The 22543-nt window shown below is 48.5% G+C and overlaps 1 protein-coding gene across 1 annotated transcript in view; it reads left to right on the forward strand.

Moving 5' to 3' along the window:
• The first annotated feature begins 49 nt into the window (after window positions 1-49).
• Window positions 50-22543, forward strand: part of LOC142665153 (ephrin-A3-like) — a 54558-nt gene continuing 32064 nt past the window's right edge. The window contains exon 1 of the mRNA XM_075844719.1: window positions 50-173. Coding sequence (XP_075700834.1) covers window positions 79-173 — 95 coding nt within the window. The 5' untranslated portion in view covers window positions 50-78. The remainder of the gene's footprint in view (window positions 174-22543) is intronic.

The raw sequence follows: 22543 nt of genomic DNA on the forward strand, positions 1-22543 counted from the left end.
GGTGTGGGCGGGGCGGCGGGGGCGAGCTGCGCGTCCCCGGTGATGTGGTGGCAGTGCGCTGCTCGGTGCGGCTGTAGGATGGCTCTGATCTCTCTGCTCCTTCCTCTGCTCTCCCTGCTGCCCGGGACCGGAGCCAACCGGCACGCCGTGCACTGGAACAGCTCCAACTACCAGTGAGTGCCGCTGCGTGTCCTCCGTGGGGGGCTTAGTAGTATTGTTGGTGCAGTGTTGTATATTATATATGGGGTCTTGTGTATATAATGGGGGTCTTTATTATTGTTGCAGTGTTGTATATTATATATGGGGTCTTTTTATTATTGCAGTGTTGTATATTATATGGGGGACTTCTGTGTATAATGGGAGTCTTTATTATTATTGTTGCAGTGTTGTATATTATATAGAGGTCTTGTATATTATATAGGGGTCTTATATTATATAGGGGTCTTGTATATTATGGGGTCTTGTCTATAATGAGGGGTCTCCCTGTTGTGAAGTGTTGTATATTATATGGGGGTCTTGTGTGTGTATATATAATGGGGGTCATTATTGTTGCAGTGTTGTATATTCTATATGGGGTCTTGTATATTATATATGGGCTCTTGTATATAATGAGGGGTCTCCCTGTTGCTGTGAAGTGTTGTATATTATATGGGGGTCTTATGTGTGTATATATAATGGGGGTCATTATTGTTGCAGTGTTGTATATTCTATATGGGGTCTTGTATATTATATATGGGCTCTTGTATATAATGAGGGGTCTCCCTGTTGCTGTGAAGTGTTGTATATTATATGGGGGTCTTATGTGTGTATATATAATGGGGGTCATTATTGTTGCAGTGTTGTATATTCTATATGGGCTCTTGTATATAATGAGGGGTCTCCCTGTTGCTGTGATGTGTTGTGTATATAATGGGGGGTTACATGGACACCGGGGCTGGTATCGGACTCCTGTGTATATGGGGCGTGCTCTAGTGTCTGGTTCTGTGAGCTGACACTTTCCGGTAGGACTCATGATGTTGTGCCGGTCGTCCCTCCGCACTGCTCCCAGACATGTAGTGACACCTCCAGCAGCGCACACTCAGCTCTGCTGTTCTCGTTGTGGTGACTTGTTGTGCTGTGTCCGGCCACTGTTTGTGCCTCTGTTTACGATCCCGCCGGCCATTTTGTAGGACCATAAGTTACAGAATGTCCGCAGCTCGGTGGTGTCTTTGTCCAATCATCGTGGGACACTGTCTATGCGTGCGTCGTGTCTCCGGCCGCTGTTTATGCGTGCGTCGTATCTCCAGCCGCTGTCTATGCGTGTGTCGTGTCTCCGGCCGGTGTCTGTCTGTGTGCGTGCGTCGTATCTCCGGCCGTTTATCTGTGTGCGTGCGTCGTATCTCCGGCCGTTTGTCCTTGTGCGTGCGTCGTGTCTCCGGCCGCTGTCTGTGTGCGTGCGTCATGTCTCCGGCCGCTGTCTGTGTGCATGCGTCGTGTCTCCGGCCGCTGTCTGTAAGCGTGCGTCGTGTCTCCGGCCGCTGTCTGTAAGCGTGCGTCGTGTCTCCGGCCGCTGTCTGTATGCGTGCGTCGTATCTCCGGCCGTTTGTCCGTGTGCGTGCGTCGTGTCTCCGGCCGTTTGTCCTTGTGCGTGCGTCGTGTCTCCGGCCGCTGTCTGTGTGCGTGCGTCGTGTCTCCGGCCACTGTCTGTAAGCGTGCGTCGTGTCTGTGTGTTCTGCGCGTTGTGCCGCTGACATTATGTACGTTTCTACACGGGGTGGTGACTATGTTCACATGACCATCTTCAGGACGCCAGTCCCAAGGGGGCACTTTTTTTTTTATTCTCAACCTGGGGTGGACATTAGAAGATGACACTAAAAAGGCAGAATAATGGGGTTAGACGCTGTGGTTATTAATGAGGTATCGAGAGCAGCGTGCGTGCGCGGGAGCTCACGGAGCAGATGTACATCCTGGTGCAGCATCCATCATCCCCCAACTGCTCTGTAACGTCTGGGAGCATTTACAGAGGCTGGAGCGTGAGCGGGGGGCTCATATACACGCACACGTCCTCACACATACGTATGCAGATGTGCACGCATACACCCATAATACGTTTAAGCACATACAAAGATAAACGCAAGCACACGTGCACACACACATACACCGATACGTACACACGCGTCTCCACTCATCCTGGCATTGGGTGTCCTGCTGTACGGGTCTGTTACCTCTTCACTTTTTCGGGTGTTCTCATTTTGTACCAGATGGGGGTGAACAGATGTGTCTGCTGGGACCGCTGGAGACCTCACTTCTCTGATGTTGTGCGTGTTTTACTAGATTGACCTTTAGGGTTGAGTGACCTTTCTGCTGGAACTTCTACAGTCGTCTCTATGGCTGGTGGTCACTAAAACAAGCTGTGAATGAATGGAAATGTGTCCTGTTCTGACGAGGACGGCGTCAGAGGAGCTGGGATGTGGTGTGCCAGGCAGTTGGTGTCTGTGGTGGCACCGCGCTGGTTACATCTGGCGCACGCTCGTTCCACACTGCGGTTATGATGTGTTACACGTAACCCCTGACGCCGCCATGACGGGTTCTGAGCTGCAGGCCCTTTATGGAAGAAGTTGTAAAATCTGGGAAAGTTAATGACTGAGGAGGCGAATACGGAGGGTGGGGGGGATGCGGCTGGATAATTAGCTTTCGTTTTCCTTCCAGGGGACTGCAGGACTTGTAGTGTGTGTGGAGGCGATGATCACGCACACTATTACATTATATATGGACACGAGGTGCATCGTAGACTATCTCCATGAAATATGTATGCGTAAAGGGCAGCCGCCGGTACAGGTAATGCCTCACATACTCCTTCTCACCCACATTGGAGGGTGATGGGTACGACAATACAGCTGGCGCAGTCTAACAAACTAGCCATGCCAAGCTTCTAGTGGATGTGGGCGACCGGCTGCTCTGCCAGGATTCACCGGATGCTGGGAGATAATTGCTCGGTTTGGGGAGTAGATTTAGGGTAAACAGCGTTCACAGCTGTGGGGGGGGGGGATGCTTCAGAATGAACGCCGCCTCCGAGTGTAAAACACATAAAATAATGATGGGTCGATGTGTAAATGTCCCGCTGCTTCCTCGTCACGTTCAGCACCGGCTCTCGTATTGATTCTGTTCTCCCTCCAAAGCCAGAGGTTTGTGTGAAGTGAAGGAGGGGTCCTGAGCTGTGGGGCACCACTGTGTGCAGGTTATGCTGTAGCCGGTGCAGCAGCGTTAGGACTTCCCTCCCGTCTGTACGGAGCCTCTCGCGTTGTCTTTCTTTCCTTCCGGGACATATTTTGGTGCTTGTTCTGTGACGCTGCTGTGTTGCAAAATCACACTAGCTCCCTCGAGCGTGTTCCTCATCCGCGTGCTGTCCACTGACCGCACACGGAGCCATGCATTTCAATGGTGCTATTCAAACATGCGTCAGTTTTTACGCAGCGATTGTCCGTTGCGTGAAACTCGCATGTCCTATATTGGTGCATTTTTGCGGATGTTGTCGCCCAGTAAAGTTTGTGGGTGTGTGAAAGCCACAAACGCTCACTGGTTTTCGCACATCAGTTGCTGAGGAATAATTTAAAAAAAAGAAATAGAGGGAAGTGCTTGTACAGACGCGAAAACGGATGCCACGCACAAAGCACGCCGATGCCATACGCAACGCACCCAAACATGAAAAGCAGGAAATACGTCCCTTTTTTTTTTTGTGCACGCAAAGTTGACGCGCTCGTGTGAATGTTGCCGGAGGCCTGCTCGGGTCAGTGTCGCTTGTAGCTGCAAAGAAAATGCGTTATCACATGACCACAGGGGGATTAATACTCTGCAGAAGAGGGACTCTGACTCCCGGGAGACCTCTTATTCTACAGATATGTGGAGTACCTGGGGGGGCGCTATTCTATGGCACATTCTACTCGTTCGGACTGACCTGCTATTCACATATCGCGTCACTGTCTGAACAAAAGATGGTAAGAAAATGTGGCACTGGAAATGTGCGCTGTCCTTCTCGCGGTATTCCCCACAATACTCCGCTCTCCTCTCACTGGGGTTATGATTACGCCGTGGCTGCGCTGTAGATATCCCCGTTATTATCGGCATAAATATGGTGTGCTGATTGGCCGCAGGTTGCTACATGGTAATGGCAGTGAGTAGAGCAGGCCATTATGCAGCATCAGTCGCAATCCTCTTTTGTTTAATTAGTGTATTCTGCATAATTTTCCATTTTTGATTAAGCACCTGGATAGTAAATGGTCTCAGCAGTCCTGAGGTGGTAGAACGTGCTCGCAGGTGCTGCACAGGTAGTGGTGTAAGAGTGAGGGGTACAAAGCGGCGTACATCTGTGAGCAGTTATTGGACTGTCATGGTGTGTGGAGCACAGGAGCCCAGTCAGGGCCTCATTGTAACTGCGCCCACACCACTTATATGACCTAATTGTTACCTGTGCGGCCATTGTATCTGCTATGAACGCTGACGATCTGAGTGACTGAGAAGGTGTCACAGCCCTGCCCCCAGGGATAAGGTGTATAGCCGTATTACATATATTTAAATGTAATTTTTCTTTGCACCATAAAAGGTTCTTTTCTGGATCTCGATCGATGACCTGTCCGTAGACGGCAGCCTGTCCGCTTTCTCGTCCGTGTTGTCATGAATTCACTTGAATGGGGCTGAACAGTAAATGACACTGCCACGTGGATAGCGTTGTGTTGTGGCGCTCCAGCAAGTGGAATGGCTCCTTTATTCTTCTGACCCCCACCGATCACACAATCATGGCCTCTGATAAGGAAAGGCCATCGATGTTAGAACCTGGAAAAAAACCTCTTTACTGCTCGGTCTAGAAAGTGTCGGAATGCACCAAAGTTTCACAGTTTTGATGTTTGCAAAAAAAATATGGAGTTTAATGCGACTTTATTAATTGTTTTCTCTTGACTTTTTCTTTTAACTTTTTGAGATTCAGCTTCAATGTATCCTGAATACATAGAGACAGGTTTCAGTGCAAGATACGGCTTCTGTCAGGTCAGCGGGGCTGATGACTTCGGTGACAGCGTGTCCCGCGTGTTTCTGACACGAAGTACCAAGCCGTTCTCGACTACATATGTGTTTTCATGTTTACATGGCCTCTAAGTGTTCATATAAGGGGCCTGGCATAGCGAACATAAGGGTGTGACTTGCTGAAAATAGGTCATGGCTTAAAATGTGCCAATGTGTGCTGAAAAAGCGCCAAAAAACTGGTGCCATACAAGCCAAAACAAAAACTGCTTAAGGTAGACAAGTGTGTCTAACAGCAGGTCATGCAAGATGCGCCAAAATGATAAGGCAGCCTCCACCACTGTGATAAATTTGGCGTGTTTTGTGGCTGGCTGGTCTAACTTTACGTTGTCTACGATTGGCATTAGTAAATGTGGGCCATTGTCTTATTAAAGGGGTTGTTAATGATCGGACAACTGATAAACTATCCCCAGGATAGGACATCAGTGTATGATCGGTGGCATGTTGTAGTTGGAAGCAGATGGCTCCAACAACTGCATGGCGGCTGTTCTGCAGCACTGCTCCTATTCAAGTGAGTAGGAGCAGAGCTGTAGTTCTGTAGAATGGCCGCTATTCAGTTGTTGGAGCCAGAAGGAGACCGCTCAAAACATCCGGAGTGGTGGATCCATGCGGGGCCCGAGAGTCGGACCCGATCATTTAGTGACAACCTATCCTGGGGATAGGTCATTAGCTTTTCTGTCGTGGACTACCCCTTTAATATTTGTTACAGTTTAAGCTGGCCATACAAATGACACGGTTTTCACCAGACACTGGCATAAATATGGACACTCGGCCAGTGCATTTCCCATCCCCCCCCCCCCCCCATTGGTTAGAGGGGAATTAGCCATTTCTATACATATGTCCGATCCCTATTACCTCCAATGTCCGTCACTGGGATGCCACTATAAACATTAGATTATCGGATAAAATTGGCACATTGGGCTAATTTTTAATCTAATGTGCATGGCCTGGTAATCCTTCTCCGTCAGGAGACCTATTATCACCCTGTAAAGTTAGGACTTTGTACGAATAGCCAAACGCTCGTTCGTTCGACAAACAGCATTTGCTCCCAACTCCACCGTTAATATTGCATCATCTACCCGGCTATCCGTGTTTATTTTAAGCCACTGCTAGACACTTCTGACAGCGGCTTATCCCTCTTCGAGTACAAGTCCAACAAGCCCGATCCATCTTTTCCTAGACCTCTGCCATCGGGGGAGAGTCAGTAAACCCCCCCCCCCCCCATACACATTATATCGTTGGCCGGTGGGTTTGACTATCATCTGCGATGTATGGGCTCCTTTAGATCCTTCCTGCAGGGCTGCACCGCGTCAGGCATAAAGTAAGGTAGTCTCAGCAACCGGTGTGACGGGAGCAGTGGTGGGGGCCTGAGATGACAGCGACCTCGGATGATCGGGTAGATGAGTTGTGGTGTTCGGCTGAGAAGAGCATGCTCTGTCTGATAAAATGCTGCACTCGTTTAGGGGCAAGAAACATCACTAATTAATGAGCAGATCTGCAAGTCAGATGATGGCTTACGGCCATGTTATCAAAGTGAATGTTAAATGGAGTCACCAGAAAGCTTCCAGGGGGAATATGGGACGATTCTGCTGTATTGTAATGTGATGGGGCTGATGCAGAGCGCTCTACCTGTAGAAGGGTTAAGTCTGGATGCAGAGATCGCCCTCACCTGGGGTCATTACTAATAAAATGTCAGTGCTCCCATCCAGGCCGGGCGGAGATGCTATCGGTTGGTTTTGTAATTACATGTTGAGGAGTGAGGCCAATTGTTCAGGAGAGGTGATCTTATCAGTCTTCTGGTGGAAAGTAATTAGAGAACGGTGTCTGTGAGCAGCCTCACGGGGACTTGTGGCCTCTCTATCCTCTGTCCTTTGTCCAGGTCTGATTGTTCTGAATGAGACGGACTGACCTCCCCGGGGGCGCACCGCATTCCTCTGCTCCTGCAAATCTCTCATCAACCCAATCGGCTCCTTGCTTACCTCTGGGGACGGAGCGCTGTGATGAGAACCGCTGGGACAACTTGTGTGCAGAACATCGAGTCCACCCTGGCGCCATCTTTCCATACATGCAGCCATGACTTTTATAATTGGATTAGGTCTGTGTATTATAGGCACATGGATCTCAAACTTGGGCTTGTTGTAATATGATTGCGCATTAGATGGTTGCGTAACCGTTCACACTCAGTCTTGGGGCAATCCGTGTCCAGCTGAAGAAGCTCAGTCCATGTGGTACAAGTTAGACGAAGGGTTGAGTGGCCATCGTGGTATTTACCTCGGAGAGTGACTCTCGCAGGATGGTTCTCCATCCATCCGTGCTGGGCTTTATTGGGACACATACGTTCTAGTTCTATGGCTGCCGCAGACTTGTGCGCCGCGGTTGGTTTGCTTAAGCTTATTTTGCGGGGTAATGACGACAGGTGTGGCTCGTACAGCAAAAAAAAAAAATGCATGCAGACCACCAGCAGCATACAGCCAGAGATGATCCTAACTGGAGACCCGGTATTAGATTGGAGTCACATAAGACAGAAATGCTGCTGATTTTCCGTGCAGCGAATTACAGTCCCAGCCGTGTGGATGAGGTTTGAAGAAATCTCATCCATGTGCTGCTGAACGTTTAATGGGCAGGCATTGGAGCATGCTGCGGCTTTTCTAATCCGCAGCATGCTCATTCTGTTCTGGAGGTTCACTGTAAATGTAACGTGTGCAGATTTTGCTGCGGAAATGTAGTAGCATTTCCGTCCCGTGTGAATCCAGCCTTTACAGCAATCACCCTTGTTTTCCTATCATTTGTACACTGTGCGCCCCCAGTATACCCATCAGCTATGTATAGGAAGCGCACACGTCATGCCTCCAGATGCGCACAGTTGATGCACGCTTGGTGTACCGAGCACGCTCACGTTGGTTAGGGCACCGCTGCCTTCGTGGCGCCTCGCAGCCTTCTGGATAAACACCAGCGTCGCACACCTCTCTGTTTTCCCAGCAGCATCTGCTCTATTTGCTAATTTTCCATCCATCTCACTGCCTGTGATCTAGTTCTGCGGCTCTTCTATATAATTGTGTCATTGGGGACCAGGTGAAGCGGGAGATAAGAGGCTCGGTTAAACAGTGAAGTACCACCTGAAGCCACGAGGGAAGGCACTCAGCCATGCAACAACACGTGTGCGTACCGTGGGGCTCACTGCTTACACTGCCGAGAGAGAATAATATTCAATCGCATCTATGTGATGGTGTCCTGTCCTATAATGTGGGAATCGTGGGCTCCTATAGATGCGGACATTACACGGCTCATACTCCTTTATCCTGCGGACGTGGAAAGTTCTGGGGTACTGTAGGTTCGTAGCCGCGCGTCTTGTCGTACATTTGCTGCGGTTGTAGTAAAGTCAGGAGCTCTTGTGATTTGTGCGTCAGGTCGAGATTATGTAAACCGTGGTCTGTGGCACGAAGATGGATCCTCGTAAACTCGTTCTTCTGCTGTAACGGATTACGAGGTGCGTTACACAGCTGTAATTGAGTGTGTAGGATATTGTGACTAGCAGTGGCTAGGACTACAGGGCCAGATCTTGCGCTTATCAAAAAATGGATCGCATGTGGTTTAGTGTTGGGTTGTGCAAGAAAGCATGGCCGTTAGATGAGTGACCGAAGGAGTGTCACGTTTAGGTTCTTCCAATGAGACTGTTCTCTGCGCTGCTGCCCCCGATCACTTGTACCTGCAGTTCCTGTATTCCTCCAGGGGCCACTATAACTCGGGAAGCCATCTAACCCTATGTTCATATTCTGCTGTGTAAATATTCACACCCCGTGCACAACATTGGGTCAGATTTACTAATGTCACCGCACCAGACCTTGTAAATTTCTCCAAAATGTGGCGCAGAATGTCGAATCAAGTTTTAGACCTATTTATGAAGCAGGTGCACCCAAAATAAGATATATGTGCCTCAAAAAATAGGGCATGGCAGGGAACCTGTCGTCAAATGATGTTGTCCTTGAGGGCTGTATAATGTAGTGACACACTGATTTCAGCCGTCTATCATTTATTTGCTTAAGTAAAGGAGTGTCTCAGAAGTTACATGCAGAGCCGCCGGAGAGGAGTCCGGTGTATTCATGGGCCACAGATGTCTCCCTATTACTGTGCAGAAAGTGGACGGAGCAAGTGGCAGCTCATAAGTACAGTGGACTCCTCTGGCGGCGCTGCCCGGTACTATATGTAAGTTCTCAGATAAGCAAATAAGTGGCCGAGCGATGAAACCCGCGTGTCTGTCACTACAGGAGGGCATCATAATGTGGAGAACCGGTTCCCTTTAAAATTTGGCAAGCCAACCAAGAGATGGTATAAGGAAGAGAAAAGTCTAGCGAGATTTGCCAAATTTATCCTACAGCTTGAGACACTTTGTGGTGCGTCTTCTGCCTTGTCCAGGATTATGCTGTTTGGACTTGAGTGGATCCCCATTCTGCATCGTCTTGTATACATCTGCTTTGTGCTGAGTGATCTTCGTGGTGGTCTTGGTAAATCTTCCTGATCATTGAGGTGCCTGTTGAGCCTCACCATGGGCCTGCGTGGCCAAACAGAACCGAAGAACATTTTAATTTGTGACCTGGTCGATGAATGACATGACGTGGCTCGTATATTTGGTGCCAACATTGAAGCTTTAAGTGCACTGTCCACTTATCTTCAGGTGGTGTTAGGCCCTTGTTCTGATGTGGAGTGGTCCCCTATGATGTAAAAATGTAGGGCCCGGATGAGGTTTTGCTGCATTGATAGATGCGTGTTTTTGCGCGTGGGTGTGGTAACAAGAGAAGGCCCAAAAATTCAGTGTAAACTCTTCTCTAGCCATTTCATGGCGGTCACATTGTATGAAGGACTTAGGTTTGAGATGGATACGTTTTGCTGCTTATGTCCTCTGCTCCTCGGCTACCTCTGTGTAAGTGGTTAATATCTTCCTTTCTCCTGGGTCGCCATGATTCTGGTACTAAGCCGGCTTATTGTCCTGGCCAGTGCCTTTGTGAGGGGGCCGCGCTCGGCCATGTTCACACGCTTATTCCTGCTGCCCCAGAGATCTCAAGGGTGGGAACTGTTCTCAGCTTGCTATGAGTTCCTCACCAAGAGGGGCCTGGAATAAATGACTCTGCATGGGGTGCATTATTACAGGATGCTGCCTCTCAATAGATGCAAAGTTGGGGTCTCTCCGTGTGGTGAAGAGCGGGGGACCTGTATTCTGCCCAGTTAAGCTGGAAGTGATATACTTGCACTTAGAGAGGGGATGATAAGGTGAAAACTCCCTCGGCTGCTCGGCTTCAATGATCTCATTGGGTGTAGTGAGTCGTTAATGATCCCGAGAGGGGAGAGGGCATTGCTCCGCTCCTCGTCCTGAGTCTTCAGGAGCTTAGGGCTTTTCATGCCCCCTCCAGATAAATAACGAACACTGTCATTCCCTACAAAAGCTCTGCATCCTATTGATTATGTACCTGAAGGCTTTCTGTAAAGTAGACGTATTATAATGGTGGTCAGCCTGTATATAACGTCCGCACGCTTGGAGAACCTGTCACAGGAGATATGTGCCATCTGCGGAGGAGCTGAGCAGGTTGATAGTTTTGTGGGAAAACTTTCAGAATAACCTGTACATTAGGGCGTTCTCCCTCAGTGATTGAAGGGCTACTTCTGTACTCGCACATACAGGGAAGGCTGTCCATGGTGGAGACCGCCTAATAGACTCTTTACTCCACGGTGCGCAGGGATTTAAATCAATAAATTACAGCTGAATTACTCTTTTTTTTACCAATAAACTAAATCTCAATCTTTCCATCTCCTGCTCTATAATATACACCCACAGGTGGGACAGAAATCTCATTTTGACAGGTTCCCTTTAAGCTGTAAGAACCGCTGTTAGTTGCTTTCTATGATCTCCGCTTTTCGCCTCCTGCTCTTCATGTCTCCTATGCGTTCTCCAGTCTGCTGTACTCCCATGTCTGGTCTCCATGTCTCCAGTCTGCTGTACTCCCATGTCTCCAGGCATCCTGGTCTTCATGTCTCCAGTCTGCTGTACTCCCACGTCTCCAGGCCTCCTGGTCTTCATGTCTCCAGTCTGCTGTACTCCCATGTCTCCAGGCCTCCTGGTCTTCATGTCTCCTATGCTTTCTCCAGCCTGCTGTACTCCCATGCTTGGTCTCTCCATGTCTCCAGGCCTCCTGGTCTTCATGTCTCCTATGTGTTCTTCAGCCTGCTGTACTCCCATGTCTGGTCTCTCCTGGTCTTCATGTCTCCTATGCTTTCTCCAGCCTGCTGTACTCCCATGCTTGGTCTCTCCATGTCTCCAGGCCTCCTGGTCTTCATGTCTCCTATGAGTTCTTCAGCCTGCTGTAGTCCCATGTCTGGTCTTCATGTCTCCTATGCGTTCTCCAGCCTGCTGTATGCCTATGTTTGGTCTCTCCATGTCTCCAGGCCTCCTGCACTGTAAATTCCAGAATCAATCATATGACCAGTTCTTCTCTAGGATGTCCTTTTCTTGTTTTTGAGTCTTCGTGTGATCATGATTCATGGGATTGTCTCCATCTTGCTTCCAGTCCTCTTCCCTCTTCATCTTTGTCTTTTCCGCTGATGGGTCTGGTTGTTTTTGCTTCACGTAGAAGTTTGGTTTGTTGGGGATAAGATCTAGGTTAGATGTCAACTTTAGCTCTCCATAAACTTGAGGCTGGTTGTGACCGCTATCCTTCTAGAGATTCCTCCTAAACATAGCTAATTGGAACAGGCGATTGTGCATGTGACAGGGATAAGTGAAACCCCAAAGTCTCTGCCACCGCTTATCTTCCTGGAAACAGAATTTGGTTAAAATCCAACTCATCTAATTGTTTTATCTCCTGACTTCTGATGTGAGGGATACAGATTCATGTCTATGTCCAGGTTACCTGCTGAATGATGAAGGCCTCAAACAAACCTTGTATATGCTGCCCCAGGACTGAGGAGACCAGGGGACTGTTAACTGGAAATCCTTCCCCTCTGTTCCTCCTCTTTAAGAATTTGTGTCTTTGAACAATATTGTGATGCGAATTTCACTGGATGGCGTATAGAGTGGCGTGTACCAGTTATAATGCATTTATGGTTCCATCATGGCTAAACTTTGGTTGTATTCTGACTCCATGTAGGATATAGGGGGTATTGCCTGAGCCTGCACGGATTCCTCCTATTAGGATGATCTGTACGTGGACCCTCAGTACTTCTCAGGATGGAGAACCTGCTCTGGTTTCTTCACCGTGTGGCTTATTTGTGGTGTACGTCTAGCTGTAATAGACGTCGACATTCTGTGTGTACCTGTATAAGCGCAGCCGCTTATGCAGATGGTCCACCGGCCCTGGACGAGTTAAGAGCTGCGGCTTCTTCATCGGCAGGTTGTGAGGATTCTTGATTTGTTCCAGCCTGTGAACTTTTAGCGTGAAATCTGGAGCTGTTAATCCTCCACCCTGTCAAAGGGGCAATGAGAGATGAAGAGGGCCCTTTAAGGAAGGCGCTTTCCTCGCTTCAATCCCATCTTTTCTGCATGAAGGAAGATGAGGGAGACAGAGAGCCCCTTCTTTGCTGGCGGAGTGATCAGTCAGTAGGGGTGAATGTGTCTGTCACAGTATCCATTGTGCGTCCCTGTTGCTTTCAGGAGCAGATCTTCTCTTTATTATGACTTTATTTTAACCGGCGACACATGAAGAGTTCTGCTTAAAAAGGGCCCTCAGACAGAAGCATTGAGAGGCCTCGCCTGCCCAGGAATGCCAGGCATCTACGCAGAAAAGAGCGGTTTATCTTCTGCCGCTTTGTGCCTCTACAATACCGGGCTGGAGCCGGAAAACGTCTCCTACCGTCACTTTCTGGCCAAGGCAATGAAGGCGTCAGTGAAGTCTCCTTGCAATCCTTTATACTTTATATTTCAGCTTAAATTTAAAAAAAAATAATGATTAAATCAAGAATTAAATGAGGCAGGCGCAAGAAACGCTCCAAACCCTCCTCCTGCGAGATTCGGGAGAGTGGCTGACACCAACCATATTCTTTATCTAGATGATGGTTTGGGGTCGTAGAGAAGCGATCGGTCTGAGATATTGGGGGTGACAGTCTGGTATTTAGTGGCCCATATATAGTACAAGAGCAGGTCTCCTCCTTGCTTCTCGTCTTCTGATCACTCTGCCCCACATTTGTGTGTACTCCCCTCTACTGTTGACTTGTCAATATTCTCTTTGCTTGGCTCACACCTGTACTTGTCGGCTTCCGGGCTGTGCTATAGTTCAACCTCCTCTAGAGCTGCATTCACAATTCTGCGGGCTTCTGTGTATTTTCTGCTGATTTGCATTGTGTGTGACATCACACTAGAAACTGTACAGTACCTAACCTCTCAAAAAATACTCCTACCAGAATGCAGCGCAGCAGATGATATTTCATGGTAAGAGCTCTGCTAAATCACTCTTACAGCTGTAGCAAGTTCATGATGGGTGCCTTGGGTGGCACACTGACCACCTCAGTGTCCTCATACTATCCCACATATTTAACCCCAGGGAAGATCACTACCAAGGTAACCTAGGCATCAAAAATCCATTCCAAGGTCACTGATGCATCGAGTAATGACTCGTGACTTTGCGTGGCACGTTGTTGTTGAGTTCCTAAATATGTTCTGCTATGTAACAAGATTGGGCGAATCTAAGCAACCAGTTGGCCGATGTTTAGCTACTAAATATTGATCTCCTATCGGTCTCTTATATCTGGCTAGCTCAGACTGGCTCCTAAACTCCTTCCCTGGTGTTACGAGAAGACTGGAGTTGTCTCTGAGGGTCTTCTAGCGTGGCTGCTGTGGAGTATTGGATGTTGGGTCACTACTGCGGATGGTTTGTCCAGGGAGCAGGAAGCTGCTCAATACGCTGCGGTCCTCACACGTGACACATTATCTGGACTACATTGTCTGCCTCCTTCTTATCCAGGGCTTTCTGTTCTCCTTTCTGTTGGCTGAGAATACAAAAAAAAAATACCCCGTGCAGCTAATATTCTGCGTGCCTCGTTTTTTCTTCGAAGCAGTTAAATGGAGGCATATGTCAGAAGAGATTGGGCTGGGAATTGTCAGAGCAAATACAGTCTCAGTGTGAAACAGCTGTGGTCATTGTCACACATCTCGATGCCAGGAAATTTTCTGTAATCTAATCTGTAGGAAGGAACGGGTTCTGAGAGGGCAGCATCTGTGCCGTTGCCTTTGGGTCATCCTTCCGTTGCCTTCGGACAAATTTTTGCTGCGCTTCCTTCTCCCTCCGCTCTGCCATTGAACACCATTTCCTTCTAAAAAAGCCCAATATCCCAAACATACGCCACGTGGTCTGTGATAATCCGATCATTTTGATGGTCTTTTTTTAATAGACCTTATAGCGGATATGCAGGTTGCTCCAAATCGCCTTCTGTGCTGTCTTTTTGTGACCTTACGAGTGCCTATAAAACTGAGATATGTCTACTACAGATGGGTACGGAGTCGAGAGTTCCCATTCTTTACACCCTCTGATGCCACCTTACAGCGGTTTGCCCACATGATTCAAAATGATCTGGTGCAGTGAGTGGTCAGGACAGTCGAAACCAGGTGTTTGTTTTTTGTTTGTTTTTATAAAGCCATCTTACCAGATCAGTTGACCATGGGATGCCTGACCATGCGTGGTGGTGGTTGTACAGCTGTTCTATCATTTAACCTTTGTGCTCCTTCACATTTGTTCCTGGAGAGTTATTCATCTCTTTGTCTATGTTGTGACCATTACAACGGGATGAATTCCGGCAATGAGCTCCTTATCTATAATTTTACGTTCTGCATTACAAATGAAGACCAAGACTTTGCTCGGTTGAGGCTCTGAGACGTCCAATCTTCTGATCTGTGAAATAAGACTATGTGAAGGAGAATTCGCATCCACCTATAACTCCTAAGTAACATCCTGCTAGGGTCCTGACCATAATGGGGAGATCCATGGACTCCTGTACAAGGTTTAGCGCACACCTGGCTGTTTCGAGCGTGATGGTGACAATAAATGTATACATTGGATTTGATCATTCTCTCACAAAAATGTTCTGGTCAGATTATTATTACAGTGACGCACAAACAATTAGTTGGATTAGGTAACTCCATTACTTATTTTGCGATGATGGAAACCATTTTTATTGTAACTTGTAAACCCGTGTGTATGTAGGGTACATTCTGCAGTAGAAACCTGAGATCCCGACACTGTGCCGATATATGATGGGCCTTTAGTTGAGTAATACCATTGCCTCCTTCCTGTTCAATACCATTGGGCTCACTGTACTTTGTGTGTGAAAATCTGGGGTAACCCTTTACTCTTCTCTAGTCTCTGGGGTCCTCCGTTCGTCTTCAGGGGCCAATCACAGTGGCTGCCCAGACTGATGGGTCATTTCTGCAGTCTTTATTCATGATGTTTGTTTGCCCATCAGGTTACTCCGGTGATATAACTGTGTGATCGGTAGGATGGTGTGAGGTTCTCCATGTCGATCTGTGTGGATCAGGTAGGGAAGGAGGTACAGGTCACGTGTGGAGGTGTTTAAGGGGCTTCAGCTAGATGATGATTTCCACCTCCCTGCCTCCTCTCAGGTTTTCCTGTGCAGACGAGCAAGAGTTTTGTGGTGTTTGAATATCATTGGGGCCACTAATTGAGTAAGTGGATGTAGATTGATTGTTTAATTAAACCCAATTTAGAATACTATCGATCTCGTTAGCAGATCCCCAATGGTCGGGCTCTTAAAGAGATTACGACCGGCCAGGAAAATAACAAAGATGTGAGCAACAACTTCCCCTGTCCTGTGTCGGTGCGTTGTCAATGGTCAGGATGTTGACTTTCTCTAGGAAGAGACATTTATTAAACCTGAGACTAAAGTGACTGTACGACCTTGTCTTCATGTGCTGTTTGACAATGGGACGAGTGACAGGAAGTGTGGAGAACTTTGTCCTGGTGTGACGGTGGGTCATTTGTTTTTCCATAATTGTCTGCTGTGCAGTTTCCTGCCTTCAGGATCTCACGTTGAGCTTCTCCATCTTGAGTTTTGATGTGATCTGTTCCCCCGTAGTGTCACAGCACAATGACCTATCACAGGCTGGAGAAGAAAGAAAAAAATGCACGGCGCCACATAGTGCAGATCACCAAAAGTAATAGAATAAAACAGAGGGAAGTCAATTGAGCCCACCTTTTGGTGTTGTGATAGCACAGGCACGACGCTGATGTAGACTTATAATGAAATGGGTATCGTTAGACCACTGCAGCCAGGTCCCATCCGGTTACAAATCCAGTATTTGCAGGAAGAAAAAAATGGTGGACCATAAACGGCGCTGCTGGTAATAAAGCTAGAGGCAGCTCCAGTGTTTTGAAATACAAAAATAATAAATTTATTGTAAAAGACGACACGTTTCATCAGGCCAAGTGTCACAGGCGAGCATCATTAATAGGCTGGGCGATCCGATCTCTGAACCAACGTCTTCATCAGGCCAAGTGTCACAGGCGAGCATCATTAATAGGGGAGGATGCAATAAAACAATAAGAGCCATAAATCACCTGACATTACCCCCCCCCCCCCCAATTACTGGCGTTACCGGTCCCGTACCTACCGAGGCCAATTATTTGCTTCAGTCATGTCAACAAACCGTGGCGGGGAGGAGCGGCTGGACGGCCATAGGATCTGGTAAGTAAAGGCTCTCTTATTATATTGTTTGCCCCCCCCCCGCCAGATATATTTTTTTTTATTAACACTCGAAACCCCTTTTAACCGTTTGTTACAAGCCCGACAATGTGTTGACTATAGAGAGTATTGATCTGTCTCTACTGTTGAAGTACATATGGGTTGGTCCACACGAGGGTTATAATGGTGGACACCTCTTTATTATTTTTCTTCGTTACGGCCTTGACGTGTTGATTGGCGTTACACACGTGACTAGTTACATTGGTTGCCACTGGACAGGATGGTCTCTTTAATAGTTGTGCAGTATATCGAGCATGCGATGACTAAGGGAGGGCCGCGTACTCTGTGCTGTCTCGCTGTGGATTTTATCCCCAAGTGATGCTCGAATCTCTCGGTTTTTACCAAGAACACGTCTTATGGGGGGAATCATTTAGATTCTTTTATCACAGATTCATGGTGAATTATAACCTATTAACCTCCGAGCTCCCGGGTACCACCTCATGCCAGCCCTTCTGCTGGGTACTGATTCTCAGAACCAAGTGGTCAATGCACCTCGAAGGTTCTACTGATACGTTGGGGGTTTTCTATTTTGACCTGTGGAAACTTTTATTGCTCTTCACTTTAGAACCAGCCCGCCTGTGTCCAGGGTTCTTCTTCAGTGTCCTGTGATGTACCAGCTCCTTCCTCTGGCCTCCATGTATGTCACTTGTGAGGGTCGTGGTCCTTACAAGGATTGCGGCAGTCCTGATTTCTAGGACCCTGTGTATTTCGGGTTCAGCGCAGGTCCTATTGCGCTGCTTGAGTAGAATCTTCAGGGTTGGTGGAGGTTCTGAGGAGTTCTTCGCTGTGTTTGTCACTAAGGTGTTACATGGCAGAAACTGTCCTACATAACCAGTCATCCACATGATGTGAAGTCTTCGCCGCTGCTTAAAGGAGACGTCCTTCCAGGATAGCCAGTCATGTCATTGTCCCAGAATGGATGCAGAGCACCGTTCTTATGTGATGTCCGCTGAGTCGCTGATCAAAATTTCTACAATGTGTTAAGTCCCTGCATTACACAGAGTGGCCCCTATCGGGATGGTTATATGGCATCAAGCCACAAGTCTCGCAGTCTCCTCTACCGCTCTCCCCGTCTGAAGATCCAATAAATGTCTTTAGTGAAATCACTGACCAGATATGAGATCACGTAGACTGGTATATGGTGTACTGATGTATCTAAGCTGCCCTCTGATGTGTATCTAAGCTGCCCTCTGATGTGCAGCACAATGGTGCCTATAATGCACAGTGAGTTGTATCTAGATCTGTTCTACCCACTATATAGCGTGAAGCATGGGGATGTATCTAAGCTGTACTTTACATAATGCTTAGGACAACATGGGAATGCCGAAGCTGTCCTCATGAGACAGTGTGGGTTGTATATAAGCTGCTCTGTATATAGTGCACAGGACTCTGTATATAGTGCACAGTATGTATGCTGCTCTATATATAACGCACAGGACAGTGGGTTGTATCTAAGCTGCTCTGTATATAATGCACGGGACAGTGTGGGTTGTATCTAAGCGTGTGTGTGTGTGTATATGAGGTAGAGATACTTAGTGTAGAGGAATTATAGATAGATAGATATGGGTGGGGGTTCGCTGGTGTACCATTGCCTTTTTTCCCGCCGTTCCCCGCTCGCAGAGATCAGTGGTGATGAGGGGGTAATAGATCGGAGCGGGGCAGACTGCTGGGTCCCCTCCTTTCCCGTGCGCTGGAGCCGGCTGAGTATTGTGCGCAGCCATGCAGTAAATAGAACTGGTACGTAGATCCGGGAGAGCTTGTTGCTAATTTAGGACTCGGACGTTCTCTGGAGCGGCTTGGATACAGCGGCTGTGCTCTTTTGCTGTAAACCTTTCTGACAGCAGAGGAGTGGGGGAGGGGGCTGACTGATGGATATAGGTCTAATGGGCTGATGTTGGCTGGAGCACGTGTGTACGGCCTGCTGACGGCGCAGTATTCTGCTGTGGACCGGAGAGCTGGCCTCAGATGGCGCAGCGTGGGTGTTCCTGAAGATGGAGTCCTCTGTCATCTACTCCTGGTACTTCTAGCAATCTGCTGTATACAATGAGCCACTGGTGAATCCCTCCTTGGCGGTGCCCAGGCCATGCTGAGTGTTGGGCAGGAGGTACTAGGCTCGATGTCATTACTGTTCATCTCTGGTACTAACAAGGTGCGATGCTGGGGAAGTGTACAGCCGCTGTGTTACCTCCGCTCCCAGCCGCAGGCAGCAGATAAATCAAAGTGAAGGAATCTTAATGGATTGTGAGTCTGATCAGCAGCGGTAAATTACAGGACGGAAGAACTGGTGCAGCTCGGTAAACACATTAGTTATCCGGTGATCCCTCACTGGCCCAGGTGTTTTACAGGGCACTGGTCCTTGTGATGAAATCACCCACTATGGGCCTGACGTGGGAAGTGAGGGGAGACACTGGGGTCTCCTTGACTGAGTCCCTCCTCATAATCCACAAAGTGTCCTGTTTACAAAAACGCACCAGACGCTGGGCCTGTAGCCCCCAGGGAGGCGACGACGCTGGGCCTGTAGCCCCCAGGGAGGCGACGGCGCTGGGCCTGTAGCCCCCAGGGAGGCGACGGCGCTGGGCCTGTAGCCCCCAGGGAGGCGACGGCGCTGGGCCTGTAGCCCCCAGGGAGGCGACGGCGCTGGGCCTGTAGCCCCCAGGGAGGCGACGGCGCTGGGCCTGTAGCCCCCAGGGAGGCGACGGCGCTGGGCCTGTAGCCCCCAGGGAGGCGACGGCGCTGGGCCTGTAGCCCCCAGGGAGGCGACGGCGCTGGGCCTGTAGCCCCCAGGGAGGCGACGGCGCTGGGCCTGTAGCCCCCAGGGAGGCGACGGCGCTGGGCCTGTAGCCCTCAGGGAGGCGACGACGCTGGGCCTGTAGCCCCCAGGGAGGCGACGACGCTGGGCCTGTAGCCCCCAGGGAGACTAAGATCATTGTGGTGTCTAGTTCTAAGCTGTCTAAATTTAAGGCCCCATGCACACGACCTTGCCTGTAATCACAGCCCACTATACCTGACGGCCACCTGAATTTTTGGTCCGTGCTCCCATACAAAGTATAGGAGCACGGCCCGTAAAATACAAAAAATAGGACCTGCTCTATAATTCCCGGCACGGATCTACGGCACAAACACCCATCCGTAGCGCTACGTAAAGTTGTCTGCAACCAATGGGTCGTGTGCATGGGGCCTTAGACCGATTTTAGTAAATCTGGCCCAATCTGTTGACTTTGAGGGAAGACGCACTTTGCACTGATATATATATATATATATCAGCCTTGTGTGTTGCCCTCCTTAGGATCATGTGCAGATCATGAGGATGTTCTGTTATTAATCCACTTGGTTTTGAACATGGTATAATCCCTCCCCTGTGTTGTGATTGGTGGATAATCACTAACACTCTGTGCCAGGCAGCTGCTGTTGAGCCACATAAGACCACGGGAGGCAATATCTCATCTGGTGATCCGTCCTGGACCGGGTGTCGCTCCATCAGGTGGAGACGTGGGTTATGGACTTCCCGTTCAGACGTGTTCTCTATGAATGGCTCATAATGGGGTCTCATCGTTATTTGTATTTTCTCCGGCAGGCGCCCTGACCTCCCCTCCATCTTTTCTCCAGCAGTTGATAATCTCTCTCTTTGACTCATAGAATGATTATTATTTTTTTTTCTTCTGTATTTGTAAATCTATATATTCTTTGGGGCGATATTTGTATTCTTTATTTTATTGTGTGGCACATGAAAGGTCGCGGGCTCTTTGCTCCGGCGCCGGGCTCGGCACCTTGACGCTGCACTTTGATGTTTGTGCATAATGTAGAAATGAATCCCCAATGAATTATTCATAACAAGAAGCCAGAAATTGAATATTTTAACCCAGATTTTCGCCTGGGCCTGTAAGATGGCGCCGGGAGGAAGCCGCCTCTTCGATGTCTGTAATGCGGGACGAGCGGCGATCTCCGGGTGGGAGGCGTGCGTATGAATCTCTCTTCTCTACAGCGCCTCTCTGCTATAGCTACAGGCTAGACCTTGTCTGCAGAGCTTACGCTTCCTGAGAGTTTCTCCCCTAGAAATGGTGTGACTCTCTTCTCCTGTAGTAGAAGCCTCTTCATCTGGCGTTGGGTCCCTACTCCCTCCAAATTACTTTGAATTGCAAATCTCTGCCAGCTTCTAAATGACCTCATAAAGCAGATTTATGGGATGTTGGTGTCAGAAATCGCGGCTTTCATTACTGGGATACGATTTATCTCCTCGTCCTGCTGCTGTTCTCCTTCCGGCTCATAAACGGCACCTCCACCAGAAGTCCTCCCACACGCCGACTGCTGTGATCTGGTCTCGTTCTCAAGAGCTTGCAGTCGTCGCCCTGGTCGTACGTGTATTGTACAGACCGGATGGAGATACTGTAACCGGTTCGGGGCGTGGATCGCCGGGTGGGGGGTTTAGACGCCGGGTGAGAAGTATTAATTAGTAACATTCATTCCGTTATATATTGGAGGGGTTAATTATCTGCTCTGGTTGCGTCTACACGTGCGGGAATCTCACACGACTACGGTCACTGAATTCTGCGGCGGATTGGAGGTTATTCCGTGGTCTGCAGGCAGCGGTTATGTAGTCCTCACCCCGCAGTCTGGTCTTGCCGCCGCCCGGCAGCTTTACTAGAAGAATGAGGGACGCCGGCCTGTGATTTGCATGCTGGGAGGACACGCACGCTGGAGGAGTCTACAATCAGCACTTCATGCTCTGCAATTAAGACACAAGACTCTCATCCCCCGCAGTTACATCCAGATGACTCGAAGAGACTTGTCCACCTTGTGAGAGCCGCACACCGTCTTCAAGGGGCGGTATTTATATATAATACACAGTCCTTCTCTCTGTCCGGGGAGGTATATATATATAATACACAGTCCTTCTCTCTGTTCGGGGGAGGTGTGTATATATATATATAATACACAGTCCTTCTCTCTGTCCGGGGTAGGTATATATATATAATACACAGTCCTTGTCTCTGTCCGGGGAGGTATATATATATAATACACAGTCCTTCTCTCTGTCCGGGGGGAGGTATATATATATAATACACAGTCCTTCTCTCTGTCCGGGGGGAGGTATATATATAATACACAGTCCTTCTCTCTGTCCGGGGAGGTATATATATATAATACACAGTCCTTCTCTCTGTCCGGGGAGGTATATATATAATACACAGTCCTTCTCTCTGTTCGGGGGAGGTGTGTATATATATATAATACACAGTCCTTCTCTCTGTCCGGGGAGGTATATATATATATAATACACAGTCCTTCTCTCTGTCCGGGGAGGTATATATATATAATACACAGTCCTTCTCTCTGTCCGGGGAGGTATATATATAATACACAGTCCTTCTCTCTGTTCGGGGGAGGTGTATATATATATAATACACAGTCCTTCTCTCTGTCCGGGGGAGGTATATATATATAATACACAGTCCTTGTCTCTGTCCGGGGAGGTATATATATATAATACACAGTCCTTCTCTCTGTCCGGGGGGAGGTATATATATAATACACAGTCCTTCTCTCTGTCCGGGGAGGTATATATATATAATACACAGTCCTTCTCTCTGTCCGGGGGGAGGTATATATATATAATACACAGTCCTTCTCTCTGTCCGGGGAGGTGTATATATATAGTACACAGTCCTTCTCTCTGTCCGGGGAGGTATATATATATATAATACACAGTCCTTCTCTCTGTCTGGGGGAGGTATATATATAATACACAGTCCTTCTC

Source organism: Rhinoderma darwinii, chromosome 12, assembly GCF_050947455.1.
Source record: "Rhinoderma darwinii isolate aRhiDar2 chromosome 12, aRhiDar2.hap1, whole genome shotgun sequence".
Taxonomy (NCBI): Eukaryota; Metazoa; Chordata; class Amphibia; order Anura; family Rhinodermatidae; genus Rhinoderma; species Rhinoderma darwinii.